Source organism: Dermacentor variabilis, chromosome 3, assembly GCF_050947875.1.
Source record: "Dermacentor variabilis isolate Ectoservices chromosome 3, ASM5094787v1, whole genome shotgun sequence".
NCBI lineage: Eukaryota > Metazoa > Arthropoda > Arachnida > Ixodida > Ixodidae > Dermacentor > Dermacentor variabilis.
In genome coordinates, this window is record NC_134570.1 from 63,722,144 (window position 1) to 63,741,101 (window position 18,958).

The 18,958-nt window shown below is 47.0% G+C and overlaps 2 protein-coding genes across 3 annotated transcripts in view; one reads left to right on the forward strand and one right to left on the reverse strand.

Annotated features, from left to right (window-relative positions):
• The window catches only part of LOC142575762 (cation-dependent mannose-6-phosphate receptor-like), a 52,304-nt gene extending 41,935 nt beyond the window's left edge, over window positions 1-10,369 (reverse strand). For both annotated transcript variants that reach the window (XM_075685381.1, XM_075685382.1), the window contains exons 1-5: window positions 10,158-10,369; window positions 9,674-9,849; window positions 9,382-9,491; window positions 8,019-8,164; window positions 6,317-6,443 (exon numbers count right to left, since the gene is read on the reverse strand). In XM_075685381.1, the coding sequence (XP_075541496.1) occupies window positions 6,317-6,443; window positions 8,019-8,164; window positions 9,382-9,491; window positions 9,674-9,849; window positions 10,158-10,321 (723 nt within the window). In that variant the 5' untranslated portion in view covers window positions 10,322-10,369. The remainder of the gene's footprint in view (window positions 1-6,316; window positions 6,444-8,018; window positions 8,165-9,381; window positions 9,492-9,673; window positions 9,850-10,157) is intronic.
• A 227-nt stretch (window positions 10,370-10,596) lies between these two features.
• On the forward strand, window positions 10,597-17,303 carry IntS1 (integrator complex subunit 1). Its single transcript, XM_075685383.1, has one exon. The coding sequence runs from the start codon at window positions 10,749-10,751 to the stop codon at window positions 17,124-17,126; it is 6,378 nt and encodes a 2,125-aa protein (XP_075541498.1). The 5' UTR covers window positions 10,597-10,748; the 3' UTR covers window positions 17,127-17,303.
• Window positions 17,304-18,958: the final 1,655 nt, after the last annotated feature.

Here is an 18,958-nt window from a genome sequence, read left to right on the forward strand (position 1 = left end):
TTGTCTGTGAGTTGTTAAAAATAAAGTTGTAGATAACTACGGCACCCAGCAAAAATGTGACAAATTAAGATTTTGTTATATTTTTGTGTTCTGTACTTATAATATTGACACAATAGGCACAGGTTAATAAAAAAAAAATCACTCCAACTACGAAACACGGTAGGGGCACTGGTTGCTATTTTGCCTCTGAGCATTGCTCTATGTTATAGAGAAGTGTGCACATGAGAAGTTCACATAAAAGCTTCTCTTCTCGTTTACGAATGCTTGTGAGCAGCCTTGCTGCCTCGTTTTGGACACACAATACACTCAGGCGGCACAAGTTTCGCTCTTCGGCGCATTGTTGTTACCGCACCCTTTTTGTTGTTTGCGGTGCTGTGCTGAACTGCCTGAGCAAGCTATGAAAGAAGGAAAGAGACGTCGCGCAGTCCCAGGATGCTTGACCAGTAGTGGCAACCATGAGAATGTGCAAAGGCAGTTTTCTACCACGGTAATGCTGCCATCAGCACACCAAAGTAAACGTGTAATCAGTGGACATAAAGCATGTGGGCAACCATGGTGTGCAAATTTTCGCTACATAGGTGCTTCGAGCTGTTGCCATTGCCAGCAAGCGGTTGCGTCAGTGGGGGGAAAAATGGGGATAGGAGACCAGGCAAAATTTGAGCTGAGGGCATGAATTTTCTTTCTTTTTTTGGAATTCCTGGCTGAATCGCTTCGGACTGTGAACCCTATCGCTCCCATTCTTGTCGCATTCATCTCTCCACCCGTCAATCTATGCAAGCGGCAACCGAAAAACAAGGGCTCCTTTATATAATATAAATGCATAACCACTCGTTGATGGTATGCAAATGAATTTGGTGAGAATAAGAGAGAGTGGCAACCCACCTATTCAGTGTTTCAGCCAAAATTTCAGTACATAGTAAAGGACACTGCCATTAGTTTTAATACTCTTTTAGAATAAACCTCCTAAAATTCTTCGTCGGTGATGTGCGGCACCATGGCGTCGAGCGTCGTCGTCGGGTTCCTGCCGTAAACCAGCTTAAACGGCGTGATCTGTGTTGTTTCTTGCACCGCCGTGTTGTAAGCAAAGGTTACATACGGCAGGACCACGTCCCACGTCTTGTGCTCGACGTCGACGTACATTGCTAGCATATTGGCGAGGGTCTTGTTCAGGCGCTCCGTGAGACCATTCGTCTGCGGATGGTAGGCAGTTGTCCTCCTGTGACTTGTCTGGCTGTATTGCAGAATGGCTTGCGTGAGCTCTGCTGTAAAAGCCATTCCTCTGTCGGTGATGAGGACTTCTGGAGCACTATGTCGCAGCAGGATGTTCTCAACGAAAAATTTCGCCACTTCGGCTGCGCTGCCTTTCGGTAGAGCTTTAGTTTCAGCAAAGCGGGTGAGATAGTCTGTCGCCACGACGATCCACTTATTTCCGGAAGTTGATGTCGGAAACGGTCTCAACAAGTCGATACCTATCTGCTGAAAAGGTCGGTAAGGAGGCTTGATCGGCTGTAGTAAACCAGCTGGCCTTGTCGGTGGTGTCTTGCGTCGCTGACAGTTTCGGCATGTCTTGACGTAACGGGCGACGTCGGCGGTCAGACACGGCCAGTAATACATTTCTTGTATCCTCGATAGCGTCCGGGAGAAACCGAGGTGCCCAGCGGTCGGATCGTCATGTAGGGCGTGCAGTACTTCTGGACGCAGCGCCAACGGAACAACAAGAAGGTAGTTGGCGCGAACTGGTGAGAAGTTCTTCTTCACGAGTAGGTGGTTTTTAAGCGTGAACGAAGACAATCCACGCTTAAATGCCCTAGGGACAACGTCGGTGTGCCCTTCCACATACTCGACTAGGGCTTTTAGCTCCGGGTCTCCTCGTTGCTGTTCGGCAAAGTCTTCCGCGCTTATTACTCCAAGGAAGGCGTCGTCATCCTCGTCATCTTGCGGCGGCGGGTCAATGGGGGCACGTGATAGGCAATTGGCATCTGAGTGTTTTCGTCCGGACTTGTATGTTACAGTGATGTCGTATTCTTGTAGTCTGAGGCTCAATCGTGCCAGCCGTCCTGAAGGGTCCTTTAAGTTAGCTAGCCAACACAATGCGTGATGGTCGCTGACCACTCTGAATGGCCTGCCATATAGGTAAGGGCAAAATTTCACTGTAGCCCAAACGATGGCGAGGCATTCCTTTTCGGTTGTAGAATAATTGCCTTCCGCTTTTGACGGCCGGCTAGCGTAAGCTATCACGTGTTCATATCCATTTTTTCTCTGGACTAGGACGACACCGAGGCCTAGGCTACTGGCGTCAGTGTGTATTTCGGTATCGGTGTGCTCGTCGAAGTGCGCAAGTACGGGTGGCAACTGCATACGTCGTTTGAGCTCTTGAAATGCATCGGCCTGCGGCGTTTCCCACTTGAACTCGACCTCACATTTAGTTAGCTGCGTCAGCGGCTCAGCGATGCGTGAAAAGTCCTTGACAAATCGCCTGTAGTAGGCACACATGCCAAGGAATCTACGCACTGCCTTCTTGTCGATGGGCTGCGGGAACTTTGCGATGGCAGCTGTCTTCTGCGGGTCGGGGCGGACTCCAGACTTGCTGATGACGTGGCCTCGAAACAGAAGCTCATCGTAAGCGAAGTGGCACTTTTCTGGCTTCAGAGTGAGCCCAGATGACTTGATAGCTTCTAGTACTGTTGCAAGCTGCCTAAGGTGATTGTCGAAATTTACGGCGAAGACTACGACGTCATCCAAGTATACGAGACAGGTCTGCCACTTCAATCCTGCTAAAACCGTGTCCATGACGCGCTGGAATGTTGCAGGTGCCGAGCACAGTCCGAATGGCATAACCTTGAACTCGTAGAGGCCATCTGGGGTGATGAAGGCGGTCTTTTCGCGATCTCTTTCCTCGACTTCGATTTGCCAGTAGCCAGACTTGAGGTCCATCGACGAGAAGTATTTAGCGTTGCAGAGCCGATCCAATGCGTTGTCTATTCGTGGGAGGGAGTATACGTCCTTCTTCGTGATCTTGTTCAGACGACGATAATCGACGCAGAAACGTAGGGTTCCGTCCTTTTTCTTCACCAGGACAACAGGAGATGCCCACGGGCTTTTTGACGGCTGGATGATGTCGTCGCGGAGCATTTTGTCGACTTGTTGCCTAATAGCTTCACGTTCTCGCGTCGAAACTCGGTAAGGGCTCTGGCGGAGTGGATGAGCGCACTCTTCGGTTATTATGCGATGCTTTGCAACTGGTGTTTGTCGAATCTTCGATGAAGTCGAAAAGCAGTCCTAGTATCGTCGGAGAAGACTTCTGAGCTTTTGCTGCTTGCTCATGGGGAGACTTGGATTTACGTCGAAGTCTGGTTCGGGGACTATGGTCGGTGGGGTAGATGCTGCAGAATCTGAGAGGACAAAGGCATTGCTCGTTTGCACAATTTCCTCTATGTACACGATGGTTGTGCCCTTGCTGATGTGCTTGAACTCTTTGCTGAAGTTGGTTAGCATCACTTCCGTTTTCCCTCCGTGGAGTCTAGCGATCCCTCTTGCGACGCAAATTTCACGGTCTAGCAGTAGGCGTTGGTCAACCTCGATAATGCCTTCTACGTCGGCAGGTGTTTTGGTGCCGACGGAAATGACAATGCTGGAGCGAGGCGGGATGCTGACTTGACTTTCGAGCACGCTTAAGGCATGCTGACTACGAGATCTCTCCGGCGGTATCACTTGATCTTCAGACAGGGTTATCGACTTCGACTTCAGGTCGATGACTGCGCCGTGTTGGTTTAGGAAGTCCATGCCGATAATGACGTCGCGTGAACATTGCTGGAGGATAACGAAGGTGGCAGGGTAAGTCCGGTCATGAACGGTAATTCTTGCCGTGCAGATTCCAGTCAGCGTGATGAGGTGTCCTCCAGCGGTCCGAATTTGAGGGCCTTCCCATGCAGTCTTAACCTTCTCCAACTGGGCGGCGATGTGTCCACACATGACGGAGTAATCGGCCCCTGTGTCGACTAAGGCAGTGACTGCGCGGCCGTCAAGAAGCACGTCGAGGTTGGTGGTTCTTTGCCTTGCGTTACAGTTAGGTCTTGGCGTCGGATCACGGCTGCATCGTGTTGAACCGAAGTTGGAACGTCGCGTCGTCAAGTCATCTTTCGTCGGTGTAGTCTTGGCTTCCTGACTTCATCGGGATGGCGGCGTGTCGTTATTGTGTCGTCGAGATAGTCTCTTCGGCGTCTTCGCCGGCGGCGGAGGATCTTCGTCAGTTCGACGAACAGCAACCGCACCTCCATTGGTTGCTGTTTTTAGTTTTCCGGATATGGGCTCGATGACCGGCCCCGGGCTGGGCCAGTGTATGGACGCCGCTGCGGCGACAGGTAGTGGCCTGGTGACGGCGAACGGGACGGTCGTCAAGAGTTGCACTGAGTGGCGGATAGGTAGTCGGCGATGTCACGTGGGCGCTCCTCAAGCTGCGGACGCGGCGCGTTGACAGCAAACCAAGCAGGAGAGGGTTAAGTAGTTAATATAGACAATGTTCAACAGCATCAACAATAACACACTCTACAAAAGTGCTGCACCCTGACTGCAGCTACAACAATATGCTGCATATACGCAGCCAAGGGACAGAAAAAAAAGACATGGACATAAATTTACCTAATGAAAAATGAGGTGGATGTTATGACCAGTGCTCATGTTCTTGGCTATCGCTCAGCTTATCAGTATTTCTTGAATATGTCGGCGAAGCACTGTTATCCTTACTAAGTACGAAGCACCTTACTAAGTAAATTAACAAGCATGGTGTCGCATGTGCAGAGGTAAGCATGAACACATCTCACTTGATGATCGCAGAAACTTGCTGCCAAAACAGTGGAGTCAGGAAGCGCAACAGTGCAGCGAGTGAATTGACCTTCACGCTGCCTTTTGCTTCAACGCGAACTAACCGCCAAAAGCACAGCGCGTACGAAGCTACCAGCACTCGGGTCGCTTTGTCCACGTCGCAGATTGCTTTCAAGACGGCAGCGGCGCAGACTCGCCACACACAGCAGCTGCCTAAGGGAACCCCCTTCCCCTCCTTCCCTTCCTCCTGGTGCCTCGTGCGCGATGGAAGGCTGCGTGCTTCCTCCTCCTTTCCTTTCTTGTGCATGCAAGAGTGAGCCACGATTGTCGGGTGACCCTCGCAAGTTTCACTTGCACATACAGCATATGGCGTGCGGTGACGATGTTATCGTGCCTGGACTTTAAATGAAACATCACGGTGATGGCAGAAATGCGCCTGGAGTGTTCATATAATTGCTATTGCAATAAAAACTTTTGGAGTGCACGCTCTGAGAAAAGCCAGATATCTGAGCAGCCTCGGAATACAGCCTGGTATTCTGAATTCCCAGCCTGTGCTATATAAGTGAACAACATGGTGTTACACGATTTTACTGGGTATAGTCCCAAACTGCCTTACTTTGAAAATTCAACGTTCTTTCAGATGATGTGGTCTATAAACTTGCGGTCGACTGTACATGTGATTTAAGTTAGTCAGGTTTAATATACAGTCGAATATCGATAATCTGAACTCGAAGGGGCCTGAAAATTTGTTCAAGTGAAAGGAAGGACTTATTCTTGAAGTATTCATGCACCATAGCAATTTGCATGAATGGTGCAAGTCGTCAAATATCGCGGCACACAAGCACACAGCAAGCGAGGACCATGAAACTGCCCACTCTAGCCAACGCTCGCTTCTCGATAACAGCAGAAAATGTAACTTCAAGGAGTGGGCTAAGCTGGCGGTGCCGGCACGGAGGCACGCGCACTTGCGGAGACTGTCAAAGGTGAAGGAGCTGAGAGGAAGGGCGAGCGTAGTTGCAAGGAAGGGTGGGAAAGAAATGAATTTGCTTCATTTCCAAGAAAAATCGGCCCAGGACCGATCCCTCCAGCGGTGTGCATTTTGCCGCTAGTATGGCTGGGGCATTACGGCGAGACGCAGAAATGATGGCCTTGCCATTCGAGAGATTGTGAAATTACTACAATGGTTTTCTTTTTCTTTGCGCACGTCATCGAGGGGTTTCTCCTAAGCATTTCCTCTATGGCAGGGGCAGATCAATGCCGGTTGGAGGCGCCGCCGCGTGATTTGGCATGCTGCTGAAAGCAGTGTCAAAGCGCGGTACAGTCGAATTGACCGTCACAAATGCTTACGCGTTCGAATTACCAGACATTTACCACAGCATCAGTTCAAATAAACCAGATGTTTGAATTAAGCGTGTTCGAATTAACGAGATTCGACTGTAATTTGGTTTGAGAAGAGAAGAGGCAAGACAGCCCGTGCAAAGTCAAGTTCACTCACAGCTTGAAGATTGCCACAATCCTTCCAGAAACTATAGTTTGGAATCTGCTCCAGGCCTTTTGCTCCAACAACAATGCGCTTGTACAGGAAACCCAGGAGCAGGTAGCTGCCGGCCACTGTGAAAAAACTGTAAGGAAGCATTTGCTACTCAGCTACAACTGTGGTGAATTCCGCGATAGCAACATTTGGCTTTTCAAAACTTTTCAAAACAATTCAAAACTTTTTTTTCAAGCTCTACATATTCCACGAAAAGTTTGTGGCCATCTGATGGCAAAGAGGAACACTAAAGGCTTATAAACAAGGAAAAGACAATGTCATAGTTACTGGTTATGTTTCAGAATTGAGGCAAGTAAGTCTTGCCTGAAACTTGTGGCCTGTGTGGGTACAAGTACCGTTCTCACTACTGTAGTAGGCAAGGAGGCTTGCCCCCTCAGGAGTATAACCATCTTGTTTCGTGCTGCTACTAGCAGATGACGCAGCTTCTCACTTAAAATCTTAGATGCTCAAACTGTTTTCATTACAATAGTGTCACGAATATAGGAATGGGTCTGAGCACTACTAGCAACAACAAATAAAGCTGTTTTCAAGCAAAATTGCATAAATATCTTGTACTCGTTTGCAAATGTGCTATATTTATCAACTACCATTGCAGATTCTCCAGGCGCAATCCCCAATACAGGTACTAGTCCCCCCTTCCCCCCTCCATATCTTCTATAAAGAAGGGTAAAGTTTCCAACACATCTGGGCTGAACACAGCACAATATGTTGTTGCCAGCAATAAGTCTCACAGCTGCACTTCAGAGGCCGTATTAGTGACCAATCACTTTTGGAGCTTGTTTACTGGCTAGGCTAGGGGAACTGTATGTAATGAAAGGAGTGGCAGACCTCATTAACATTATATTCATACTCTGCAGGGCTAGAGTGCACTAATGGGATATCTGTTGTTCCAGTGCGGCATCTTGGCAGTTGTGTCATGCAAATGTCAAAGTAAATACCTGAAAATGATCAGCTGAGAACATGACATGCCACTACCTTATCACTATAATACTATAATGTAATAGTATGATTACACACACACTTTTCCTTTGGTGGAGTTATGTGAGAAAGTTCTAATTGGCCAGATCCTTGAACCGCCAAGCAGCGCTCTGTGTTTCGAATCTCTGCCGGAATACATTAACTCAAGAAGATTTTCACTTACTAAGAGTCTGGGACCATGGTCGCACCCTTCGCTGCCACAGAAAGCCATGTGCGCGCTACAGCTGTTCGTGAAATGGACTGGCCTCAGTGACAGCCTACAGTGTGCTGCGTAATTTCTCTTCTATTTCTCTCTCTTCGTCCCACAATCCTCCTTTTCTAGTGCAGGATAGCAAACCAAATGTGTGTCCAGTGCGACTTATTGGCCTTTCCTTCTCGGTTTCTCCCTCATTTTTTTCATGACTCTACTTCTAAAACTCATTGTTGTATTTGAGTTCAATGGAATACCGTCTGGTCGGCAAATCATTGTTAAGTAGGAATGAAGCAGGTTATTGACCACTGTCAAAACAAAATTATGTTTCAAGATCCGTACGGATTGCTTGTTAACATTCGTTCTGAGCGTACGGACAAGGCCCGACACGTAATGTTGTTTTGCCTGTAGTCAGTGATTTGTTACATTCCTAAAGAAAGAGCTCATTGGTTCACATGATATTACGCACATACTCACAGTATGCAAAATACAGCACCACCACTGAGGCCACGATGATGCTGCTCGTGTTTCTCCTTTGAACAAACGACACTGCTGCTGATCACAAAGAGGAAAGAGCACGCCGTCTCTCCCGTACGGCCACTGGACGCAATTTGCAGGGTGCCCTGAAGTGAACCAGAATCACCGTCCAATGAGAGAATTGACAAGTTATGGCATAAGTTATAGATGTACAAGCTGCCAAGTGAAAATTACTTTGTCCTTCAGGACGTAGTAGCAGCAAAAGGGTGGCTTTTTGAAAAGAAGTATGTGCAGTCATCGTCATATTTAAGAGGCACTGTGTGTGGCACTATCATAGTGCCTTTGACTGTTTCACATTATATTTCTTGGCAGAGGATAACACACAAAAGGTCTGCATTTTTTTTCTGCTGACGAGCACTGAACCAAGTGAGCTAATTTTAACAAACTACACTATACACATATCTGCCAACCTGTGAACATTCAAATAAAAATTACAAAAAAGAAGAAAATTCGCAGGCATAAGACTTGGAAAATTGGTGGGAGGGGTGCGGCAGAATATGCATGTTTTAAAAGCTTCTGATAACCTCACATATTTTATGGGATACATGCACAATTAGTTAATAATAATTTTCCTTTGGACGCATCAGCAGCCAACTTGGAACAGACGAGACTGGCAAGCAACACAATGTTCGAGATCACAGTTCAGCAACTTTGCAACTCTTTCAGCAACTTTGCCATTGCCGACTTTTCCTGCTTCAGGACGCCCGAATGAGCTTGCTCGAAGCAAGTACTGTCCTGGAGTCCTTTCACCATTAGAAGACTTCTAACAGAAGGTTTAAAATAAAGTTCACGAGGGTTGCAATGTGGGCTTGTTGGCAATGCCTCTTCAAGGGGAGTACGGTAGCGCTAGAAGGTTTAAAGACCTACAAGCGAAGCTTTTTTGCAAACAGAATTTTCTTTTTTTTTTTTTTTTTGTAACACGAGCCCAAATTCATCAGCATCGCAAGAAATCGGGCAGCATTGACAAGTATGTATACATAAGTACAAAATGAAATTGAACAGAGGCATGTTCTGATTCAAGATAACAAGTGATGTGCATGTAATGCACTTTTGGAAATAACTTTATGTAATCTAGACATGTGAATTGAGGTACAAAAAAGTGAGTGAAACAGAAATGTTTACAATTCAAGCAAGCCAAGCCTGATTACGAAAGAACACCACTGGGTTGGAGGGTGACAAGTGAATGCATGTTTACACCCTTCCCAAGAATTTCCGTCCTATTTTCAACATACAGCCGTACTCAACGCAGCAGTAGACTTATCGCAAGCGGTCTTCATTCGGCAGCTTTTCTCGAATAACTTACGTGATGCTCGTTCGGACTGCAGAGGACTGCCAACTGGACTTCACGCGACGAGTTGTTACAGGATCCATTATAGCGATCTCCATTTCTGTAAGTGACTAGAGTCCACCCAGCTGAAAATAACATTATGTCCTCTATTAGTAGATGCCTCGGTGCACTGCCGCGTTCGCTTGTATACGACAAGAAGAGGGGTGAGGGAAAGAAAAAAAAGGACGAAGAGAAGAATGCACGATCTTTCAAATGTCTTTAAAAAAAAAAAGGGGGGGGGGGGGGGACAGAGAGAAAGGTGACTTACGGGCTCCAGCTAGCGTGGTAGAATTCAGCTGGCCTAAGATAACCGTTTGATTGCCTTTATCGCCAATGACATGCTGAACCGCTCCTACTTGTGGCGCCGACTTATTCACGCTGGCGCAGACTCCGATTTCGTAGATATTCTTCAGTTTGCCGTCTACCCTGTCCTCGACAGTGAAACTGAAACAGAAGATAAATGTAACAGCAAAATAAATGAACGGGCATGTGCACATCTGGCGTCAGCTTGGGTATCGTGCGCTCCCCACGCACGTTCGCCAAGCGGGATGATTGTGCAGAACATTAACGTTAGTAATACTTCATTTCCACAGCACGCACACATGAACGAACATTACTGCATTCTGAGGCAAAAGCCAGCAGTGATCGTGATAAAAGCATGCCAAGGTTCGGCTTCTTAATTTTGCATTCGTAGAAGAAATTTGCGCAAGATCATACATTCGACTGAAAATCCGCTGTTATGTGGAGCTTACGTTTCGCCCTTCAAGTCGTGCAACCCTTCTAAAAGCGCCTTCTCCGATTTCGAGTCCTTGTTCAACAGCGTGCAACCTGGAGTTTCAGCTGCGATACACGGCACTAAGGCACACATGGCCAGTAGGAAGCATAGAAACTCATTGTTTACGCTGCGCGAAAACATGCTGGCATAGTTCGCTCGACATGCGATGATGCGATTGCGAGTGCCGTCTGAAGCGCTCGCGAGCTGGCTTGAAACGGCTGTGCGGCTTTGTTTTTTTATGCGACGCCAGAAAGGGTGTTATCAGTTCAGCCGTTTGACATAAACGACTAAGGGAACAAAATATAATTTTCTATTGACTTTATTTCTACATAAGTTCGACGCATTGCTCGAGCATTGGAAACTACGTGAAGATGCGAAACTGTTGCTTACTGTTGTGCGCTGGTCTGCAACTGAAACACTTGTAACAAATATGGCATGTTATGGCGCCGGCGCAGAAGCCGTGCTCTTGGAGTTCGTGTTGGTCGTTAGGTTGTTGAGTTATCGCGTTTTCTGCAAACAAGAAAGAACCTGGGATGTAGCTACGTGAAGCAACCAACTTCAGTCGGACATGGAACGAGAGAAAGGGAAGGGATCTCAGAAGAGAGGCCCCAACAAAGTGAAGGCGTCCCTTTTCCCGTCGGGCGATTTCATCGCCCTCGGGTCGAAGCAACGATCAACCCCCGATGTGCCGGAACCGAAGCCACCTGTGAAACAGTCGACATTAAGCAGCGCGAGTTCTAGTACCGAACGCAAGCGACCAGAAGCCGCCGGCGGATCGTCGTCTTTGGTGCCGTCAAAGAAACCGAAGCTTGCGACCGCTGCCCCGTCATCTCTTGCCCGTTTGGGTCCCGCTGGTTCGCAGATAAAGCGGGAAACCCCTTCCAACAAAAGTGAACAGTGGGATGTTATTGCTGTGGAGGTCGATCCAACAGATTTCCTGAGTCGTGTTCTGAAAGCGGAGGACGTTGGTGACGATGATAAGGTCGAATCACTCATGTGCGGCGCCGCAAAGACGCTCAAGAACACACGGCCAAAGCCGGACCCCATGCTTTACCTGACGCTGATGTTCTTAGCAAAAACTCGGCCGAGGATATTTGACTCTGAGGGCTCTGTTGAGGCATTCACGAGCTTGTTAAAGCGCGACGTCACAGTGAACTTCAAAACTAAAGGCAACAACCTCATCTCGGTGCTAGCCTGTAACCTTCTTTTGGCTGCGTTTCAAGATAATGTCAGTTGGCCAGATCAGTTTGTGAAAGTGTTTGTGGAAGACTCGTTGGGGGATCGGGTCTGGGTTGATCACGACGAATGTAAAAACTATGTCGACAACGTGCTCACGGCATTTAACACGAGGTTGCCGCCCAAAAGTATGCTTGCCCCAGACCTGCTTTTCAAGCCGGATGCGTGTCCCAGCCCTCCTGCCCCGGCAGTCGATGACGACGATTCCCTGTCAAGCCTGCACCTGGATCTCAAGGAAAATCCGGAGAACGTCGCCGTTGTGCCTCGCTTTGCAGGCTCCAAAGCAAACATCGAGCACTATGTGCTGGAAGTAATCCACGAACAGCTGAATCGCCGCCAACCAATGGACATCTCGAAAAACTTGCTCCGTTTGTTAGTTTCTGCTTGCGGGATTAGTGAAGTGCGTTCGCTGGTCGCCCATCGTCTGGAGACATGGCTTCAGAACCCTAAACTGACTCGCCCAGCTCAGGACCTGTTACTTACAGTTTGCATGAACTGCAACCAACACAACAAGCACGATGTTGAAGTAATCGGGTGTCTGATTCGTATAAGACTTAAGACAAAGCCAGTCGTGAACCACTTCATGCAATGCGTGAAAGAACTCTTGGGTCAGCATGTTGACAATCTGAGTACTGTTTTGAAACACTGCATCTACAATGAGCTCTCAACCTCGAGGAACCCCAATAATATGCAGCTTCTCTCAGTGATATTTCAGCACTCGCATGAGAAAGCTGCTCGTGTCCTTGCTGAAGTTTTTCAAGACCTCCTAATCAATAGAGAAGACTACTTGCGATGCTTGCGTGCTCTTTTCAGAGAGATCATACGGTCTCTGCGTCATGATCTCAACTTTACAGCTTTCTGTCTAGGCCTCATGCAAGAGAGAAAGGAAACTCAATTCCTAGAGCTTGAGCAGTCGCTTAGAGAACGCCTTTTCATGTCAATAACAGACCTCATTGTCAAGGCCATCTTTTTGGCAATCACACCAGCTGTGCGTGAAGCAGCAACAGCGCTTTTCAGAGGGGAAAAGAAAGACATTTCTCCTCTCCGAAACTACCAAATGCAGGTGGCCACTATTCAGCGAGACACAGTTTGGTGGTTGCACACAGTTGTTCCCAAGATGTTTAAGCCAGGTAGGAATGAATTTTTGCATTGCTTGCACAAATCCTTCTTCCTTGAGCAACTGGAGCATTACTGCAAGGATAACTGGCCACCAGAGGCTGACAGACATTTGATGTTGAGGCTGGCTTCAGATGTCCCTGCACTGGAGGACACGCTCATTAGAATATTAATAATAGGGATGTCAAAGGAACACCCACTCAACCCATCCGATGCATTGGAGCTTGTGGACCAACTAATCAGAAGAGCAGCAGCAATCTACAAAGAAGATTTGCACCCTGTGCTTGTGGTGGAGCGAACAGAACTCATAGAGATTATCTTCCACTTGTGTGCCTACCACCACCCTGAAAACATCACACTTCCAGCTGGTTACACACCACCAAACCTTGCAATTGCAGACTACTACTGGAAGGCATGGATCATGCTTCTCATTGTGGTAGCTCACAACCCTTCCACATTTGGTGAAATGGCTTTTGCAACACATCCAACACTGCAGAGTTTGGTTGAAATGTGCATCACTAACCACTTTGTCTTTCCTCCACCGACTTTGGCAGTAGGTGAAAAAGCTGACGAAATCAAAGCACGAGAAATGCAGATTGCTCAGGTGGAGAAGCAAAAGATACTGGAATTTGAAACGCACTTGGCAGCCGCATCGACGAAGGTCACCATCACTGAAAGTAACAGTCTTCTCTTGTCAAAGCTGATAACGATGGATCCTCAAGGTGTGACCAGAAGACCGCCGCAACAAGTGTTGGAGCAGCTGAAAGCTTTAAACGAAACTTTAAAGCTTGGGCACCTCCTGTGCAGAAGCAGGAAGCCCGATTTTCTTTTGGGAATTATCCAGAGACAAGGGACCTCGCACATGCCATGGCTGGCGGAGCTTGTGGAGTCAAATGAGGGCTCATTTGACCTTCTCCCGGTGCAGTGCCTTTGCGAGTTTCTCCTCAACGATGAACTGGAGTGTAGCATAGGTACAGCTGATCCGGAGGACGACAAGCCAGAAAAGGGCAAGCTGAAAACTCTGCAGAGTAAGAAGCGGAAGCAGCAGCAGTTGTTGCAGCACCTACAGAAGTTGCTGAGAAACCCAGAAGGTGATGTCCAGGCCACATGCGAGGTACTGGACTATTTTATGAGACGTCTCAGCACACAGAATCAGAATGCTCGCACCCTCGCTACTAAAGGTCTCATGCTTGTCCTCTGTCAGAAGTCTTCTACTGTAGATGGCGCTCAGGATTCTGAACCAAATAATCATGACTGGCTGCTGAAGGAAATTCCTTCTCTGCCTCACTTCAGTGTTGTGCGCCAGGACATTAGTGCAACTTTGCGGCACGCATGCCAAGTGGAGAATGACCCTTTTGCAATCACAGCATATGTTAAATTTCTTGCAACTTATACACCTGATGATGGTCTGTCTGAGCTGTCTCTTGACATAACTCAGCTAATTATTGACCGGCCAACCATAGTAAACTGTATCCTCTTACAGGACACGGTTGGTTTCTTTTACAAAGAATTGTTCCACTGCTCACTGCTTGACATATTCACACGATATCTGCAGAATGCACGGAAACCTTCTAAAGATGTCTACTGGTACGAGTGTCAGGACCACATCACACTGCAGTGGGACTCTGGAGAAACAGCAACTATGTATATACTAGTTGTTCACTCCATGATCATCTTGCTTACTTATGGGCCTCCACAGAGTGACCCTGAAACATTCAATGCTCTGTTAGAAACGTGGTTTCCAGAAGGAGGAGACCCACCCCAGGCATTTCTAGTCGATACATCTGAAGAAGCCCTCCTCTTACCAGATTGGCTAAAGCTTCGTATGATCAGGTCATCTGTGGATGTCCTTGTTGATGCTGCCTTGAAAGACTTGGAGCCAAACCAGCTCGTGCTTTTCATTCAGTCCTTTGGCATTCCAGTTCCAAGCATGAGCAAGCTTCTTTGCTGCTTGGACAGAGCCGTGGAGTATGATGAAGCAGCTGTTGTTCAGGCGGTTGTGGACAAGGCGTACATGTCACAGCTAGTTGAAGTTCAGCACCAGAGAGGAGCAATCGGTGGTGAATGCTTTTATCGTCTTCTTGGTGAGAGCGACGTCACTGATGCAGCTGCTGAAATGGATGACATTGAGCCAGTGCCAACATCAGTTATCCAGCATGCCCCACCGCGGCCAACAGAAGCTTCTCGCTTGGACTCTGTTCCAGTGGCTGTTGTTCAATTGTTTGGCCTGGATCCATTGAAGGGAAAACTGGGAGGCAAGCAGGAGCAGGAACTTTTTAGAGGCTTGCAAAAGGCATTTTCACATGACGTCCTTCGAAAATGCCTTTTTGGTGGTGCTTTGGCAGAATTCATCCATACTTGTGAGCATATCCTTGAAAGTGATCAGAGAGAGGCATTTGTGAATGCTTTGTTTCTAAAATCGTTCATATCATGTTCCCTCTTTAGATTGGCCATTGCGGCACAACAAAGAGAAGCATCAAACTCCCCCCTCACATTCAAGTTCCACTGGGTTTGCTCGAAAATCTTGGACATGAGCAAAATGCCGTCGCCACTTTCTGCCATCTTGACTCAGTACTGTACATCGCACTCGTCATCGAGGAACAAGGATCAAGCACCAAGGAGGCTAGCATCCGGTGATGCAAAATCTGCCAACATTGTGGAAGCTCTGACGTCAGTAGCACAAAATGAATCCAAGCGTTTTGAGGAGGCACTTTGTGTACTTGTCCAAAGAGCTATCAAGATGGGTGACAGTCAGCAGCTGATTCATGCACTCTCGAAGATTCTGTGTGAAAACATCTTTGAGTCTGAAAAGGTGACCACAAGCTTTGTCATTGTAGACTGGCTAGAACACTTGGAACCAGAGTGCATCTCTTCTTGTCAAGAGCTGCAACACCAGCTTCTTTTCCATAACAGCACAAAAAATGAGCTCTTGAGAACCACATTTCGGCCATACCTGCTAGCCCTGCTCATTCACAGGGCACACTGGTCGACACTGCACACAGCCATCAATGAAGTTCTTTCTCAAGCATCAACGAAGAAGTATGACCCTTCAGCTGTCTTGGACTTCCTTCAAGCCTGCATGTTCATACCAAAGATATGGCAAGGCCGTGACAAGAAGATCCCTAAGCACTACAGTCCTGAGAAGGTCTTAATTTTTGGCCCTGATCAAGCTTGTGCTATGGCTGACTACATCATCAATGAGCATATTTCAGCAACTACGATTTCTGAAGGCCACTTGGCTCCACAGGAGGAAAGCAAGATGAAGATTTTTGCACGTCTGCCACTATTGGAGCAAGGATGTGCTGATCAGACTTTGATATCTGCAGTTGTATCACATCTGATGACCATTGTCCAGAATGAGCCTGGTCGCCGTACAGCTGCAAAAGAAATGCTAACACAGTTGTACCTCTGCATACCTAGCATTGTGTTTACGTCAGATGCGATAACGGAAATGCTGAAAGATATAGGACCACAGACGTATGGTCAGATGAGGGTAGACACATTGTCACATACATTATTGCTGGCATTGTCTATTGCCGATTATGACAAGCAGTCGTACTACAAACTGTCAGACCTTCATATCGCTATTAGGAAGCTAGCAGCAACTCATCCAGAGCTGATGCTGCGCCAGCTACCAATGATGGCAAGCCTTCTTCACAGTCGTTCAGGCATGGGCACGTTGGTATTTGGTACTCGAAGTCACGCATCATTTTTCGTGCACATGTTGGGAACACTAGAACTGCTGGTGCCACATCTCTTTCTTGATGTCCGAGTGCCCACACTGAATGATATATTGGACGTTTACGTGGATGCCTTCCAGTGTCACATCCAGTACATGCGCAATAACGAAAGGGAGCGTATAATGGGCCTGCTGAACAGGTTCTTGCTTTTGGTTCACCAGTATGTCTACCACAATCCCTCAGCAGCCAGGCAGTGGGTTCAGAAACACCATGGTGCTATGCAGGATGTTGCTGGCATATTCCCAGACCTCTTGAGTCTGAAAACTCTTCTTGCCGGCACTTGCATCCTTAGAATGCATCCTGAGGGCAGTGAGAATGCTCCGGAAGGCATCGGCTCTGAAGCAGGCCCGTCTTCAAGACGGCTACTTGCACGTCCATTTTCACATGCACCAGGTTTCAGCAAAGGCAGAAGCGGCCGTGACTTGAGGGGTCTGCTTGACAAAGATGGTGTTGACCCAGAAGAAATTCTCTCTGCTCTTAGAGACCTTGAGCATGTTGCGTCGAGGAAGCCTGAAATCCTTGAGGCCTATCAAGATGAGTTGCAGTGTGTTCTTCTGACCAGCACGAACATATCGTGTTGTAGCTTGGCATTCAGGTTGCTACTTCAAAGCATCAAAAATAATCCGAAAACTGCAGGACAATTTATTTCGGGTTACTTGCAGTGTCTTGCCAGTGATCGCCGGGACTTGGTTCTGCTTGTGCTTGATCACCTTCCAGAGTTCGTGGTCCTTGCTCAGGAGCATGGTAGCATGCTTCTGCAGAAGGCATTTCAAGTTGGGATTAGCACCAATGTCAACAGTGCTGTGCCCATAACTGACACGCTGCTTCTTTTGAATATGCAGTATGGGAACTGATCTTTTGACTTCAGCGTGTGAAATTGCTTGATTTTGTGTCTTCTGATGTACAATATGTATGTTTGTTGTCATTTATGGTTTTGTTCAAACAAGTAAACTGCAAAGATAATCTTTTCAGAATGGCAATTGTGTGCTGATGATATGAAAAAAATATTGTAATTTTTTGTACAACACTGACCATCATTTTTTTTTATCTGTCGGTATGGCTTACAGGTCTCTTGTAGCATGTAGCAAGATCAGAAGAATTCCACTGAGTTTCTTCTTACTGCCCGTTGAAAGTGGCAGTCGTGTTTTGAAAGGATGTGTCAATTACATTTCTAAGAAACAGGTAAAGTTCGAGTAGGAGGCATGGTATGAAGGAGACTGCACTTATCAGGGGCCCACCTTATTGTCAATGCTAGCCGGCGAATTGCCGGTAACTGACAATAATGCCATTCACAGTCGCTCTATTGTGCATTATTAGTGTCAAAGGTAAACATTGGGCAGAGATTGCCTGGTTGAATAACTGTTGGGACGGAAAAGTCGATTGAAAATGAGCCAATAAGAAAGCAGCAGTTACACTCAAAAGGCGAAGCATCAATTGCGGTAACAGATTAGTAGGCAGTTATAAGAAGTAAGGATAGTAATTTTATTGGGCGCATAAACTTAGAAACATTTGCTCACCAACTGCCATAGGCAGTTAGTGAGCAAATTCATATTTCAAGGGGCTTTGTGTGACCTCGAAGAATTGAGTGCTGAAGTGACGGCATTATACAAGACCTCATAATAGGAGACAGTTCAATTTCATAGCCTGAGTCCTCTCGGTGGTATAATCTTCCTTCGTGTAATTGTCACATACTTGGCTATCACTAATACTGCTTCGCATTTCCAGCGAAACTGCAGCCTCTCTCTCTTTGTTTCTTTCTTTTTCTGTGAGTCCGCATATAAGCGCATCTGCGTATGACTGCTGTTGATTTTGATTTCAAGTGAATCCGGCTAGGGCTCGTTTCGGTTAGTATTGAGTGAATTATAGTGTTCCCTAACTATCACGCACCTAGACTTTAAAAAAGAGCAGTTGCGTTACTCGAAGAAAACCTAGTGCGTATTGTTTCCTGTACAGTGGAGTAGCTGCCAGTAATTATTTCATTGCTGAGATTTAACTCTGTAATTACAATTCATTATCTAACTTGAGAAGTACTGTCCTTATTTTCAAAGTGTCAATGAGGCATATGTAGCCACCCCAAAATGAAATTAACAGCGGTGTTTTCAGTGACGTACTAATTGTGCACATTTCTTTCTGACTGGCAACAAAACCTCGCAAAGTATGAAAAATACCACGTGACTGCGGTCCCACCCGCGTCATAAAGGAGCGCTCTCAAGTAAGCTGATTGAAAGCAACTGCATTGCCTGTCGCAAACCCGAAGAGACGGCACTTCACCTTGATAATGGTGCGGAGGGAGCACGAACAGCAGGTTTTGCAGCTATTCCTTCCTTTCATTTCTACGTCACACTTATCCATCTCTCAAGGCCGACTGATCGCATTAATAACAAGAGCACCTTGATGACGAGGCAGATGCGCCGCTCTGTTCACACACGAAATGCGAAAAGTGATCTAATAGGCATAGAATGTTTCAAAATCCCGGCTTTGCTCACACCGCATCGAAAGAGTGCACACGAAGCTATGTTTTGCTCCAGAAACTTGCTTCAGCCCAAAGCCAATATAAAGTGACCGTTTTATTTTTAATGAAAGTATATATGGTGCTGCCAAAATAGGGTCGTGTCAAAAAATAAAAGCGAAATAAACAGACTGGAAAGTGGCCAATGTGTAGAGAAAAAAAAACAATGTGTTCAAG

Bases quoted from the DNA above. Each gene is read 5' to 3' on its own strand.
- IntS1 (XM_075685383.1), top strand. From the start codon at position 10,749: ATGGAACGAGAGAAAGGGAAGGGATCTCAGAAGAGAGGCCCCAACAAA.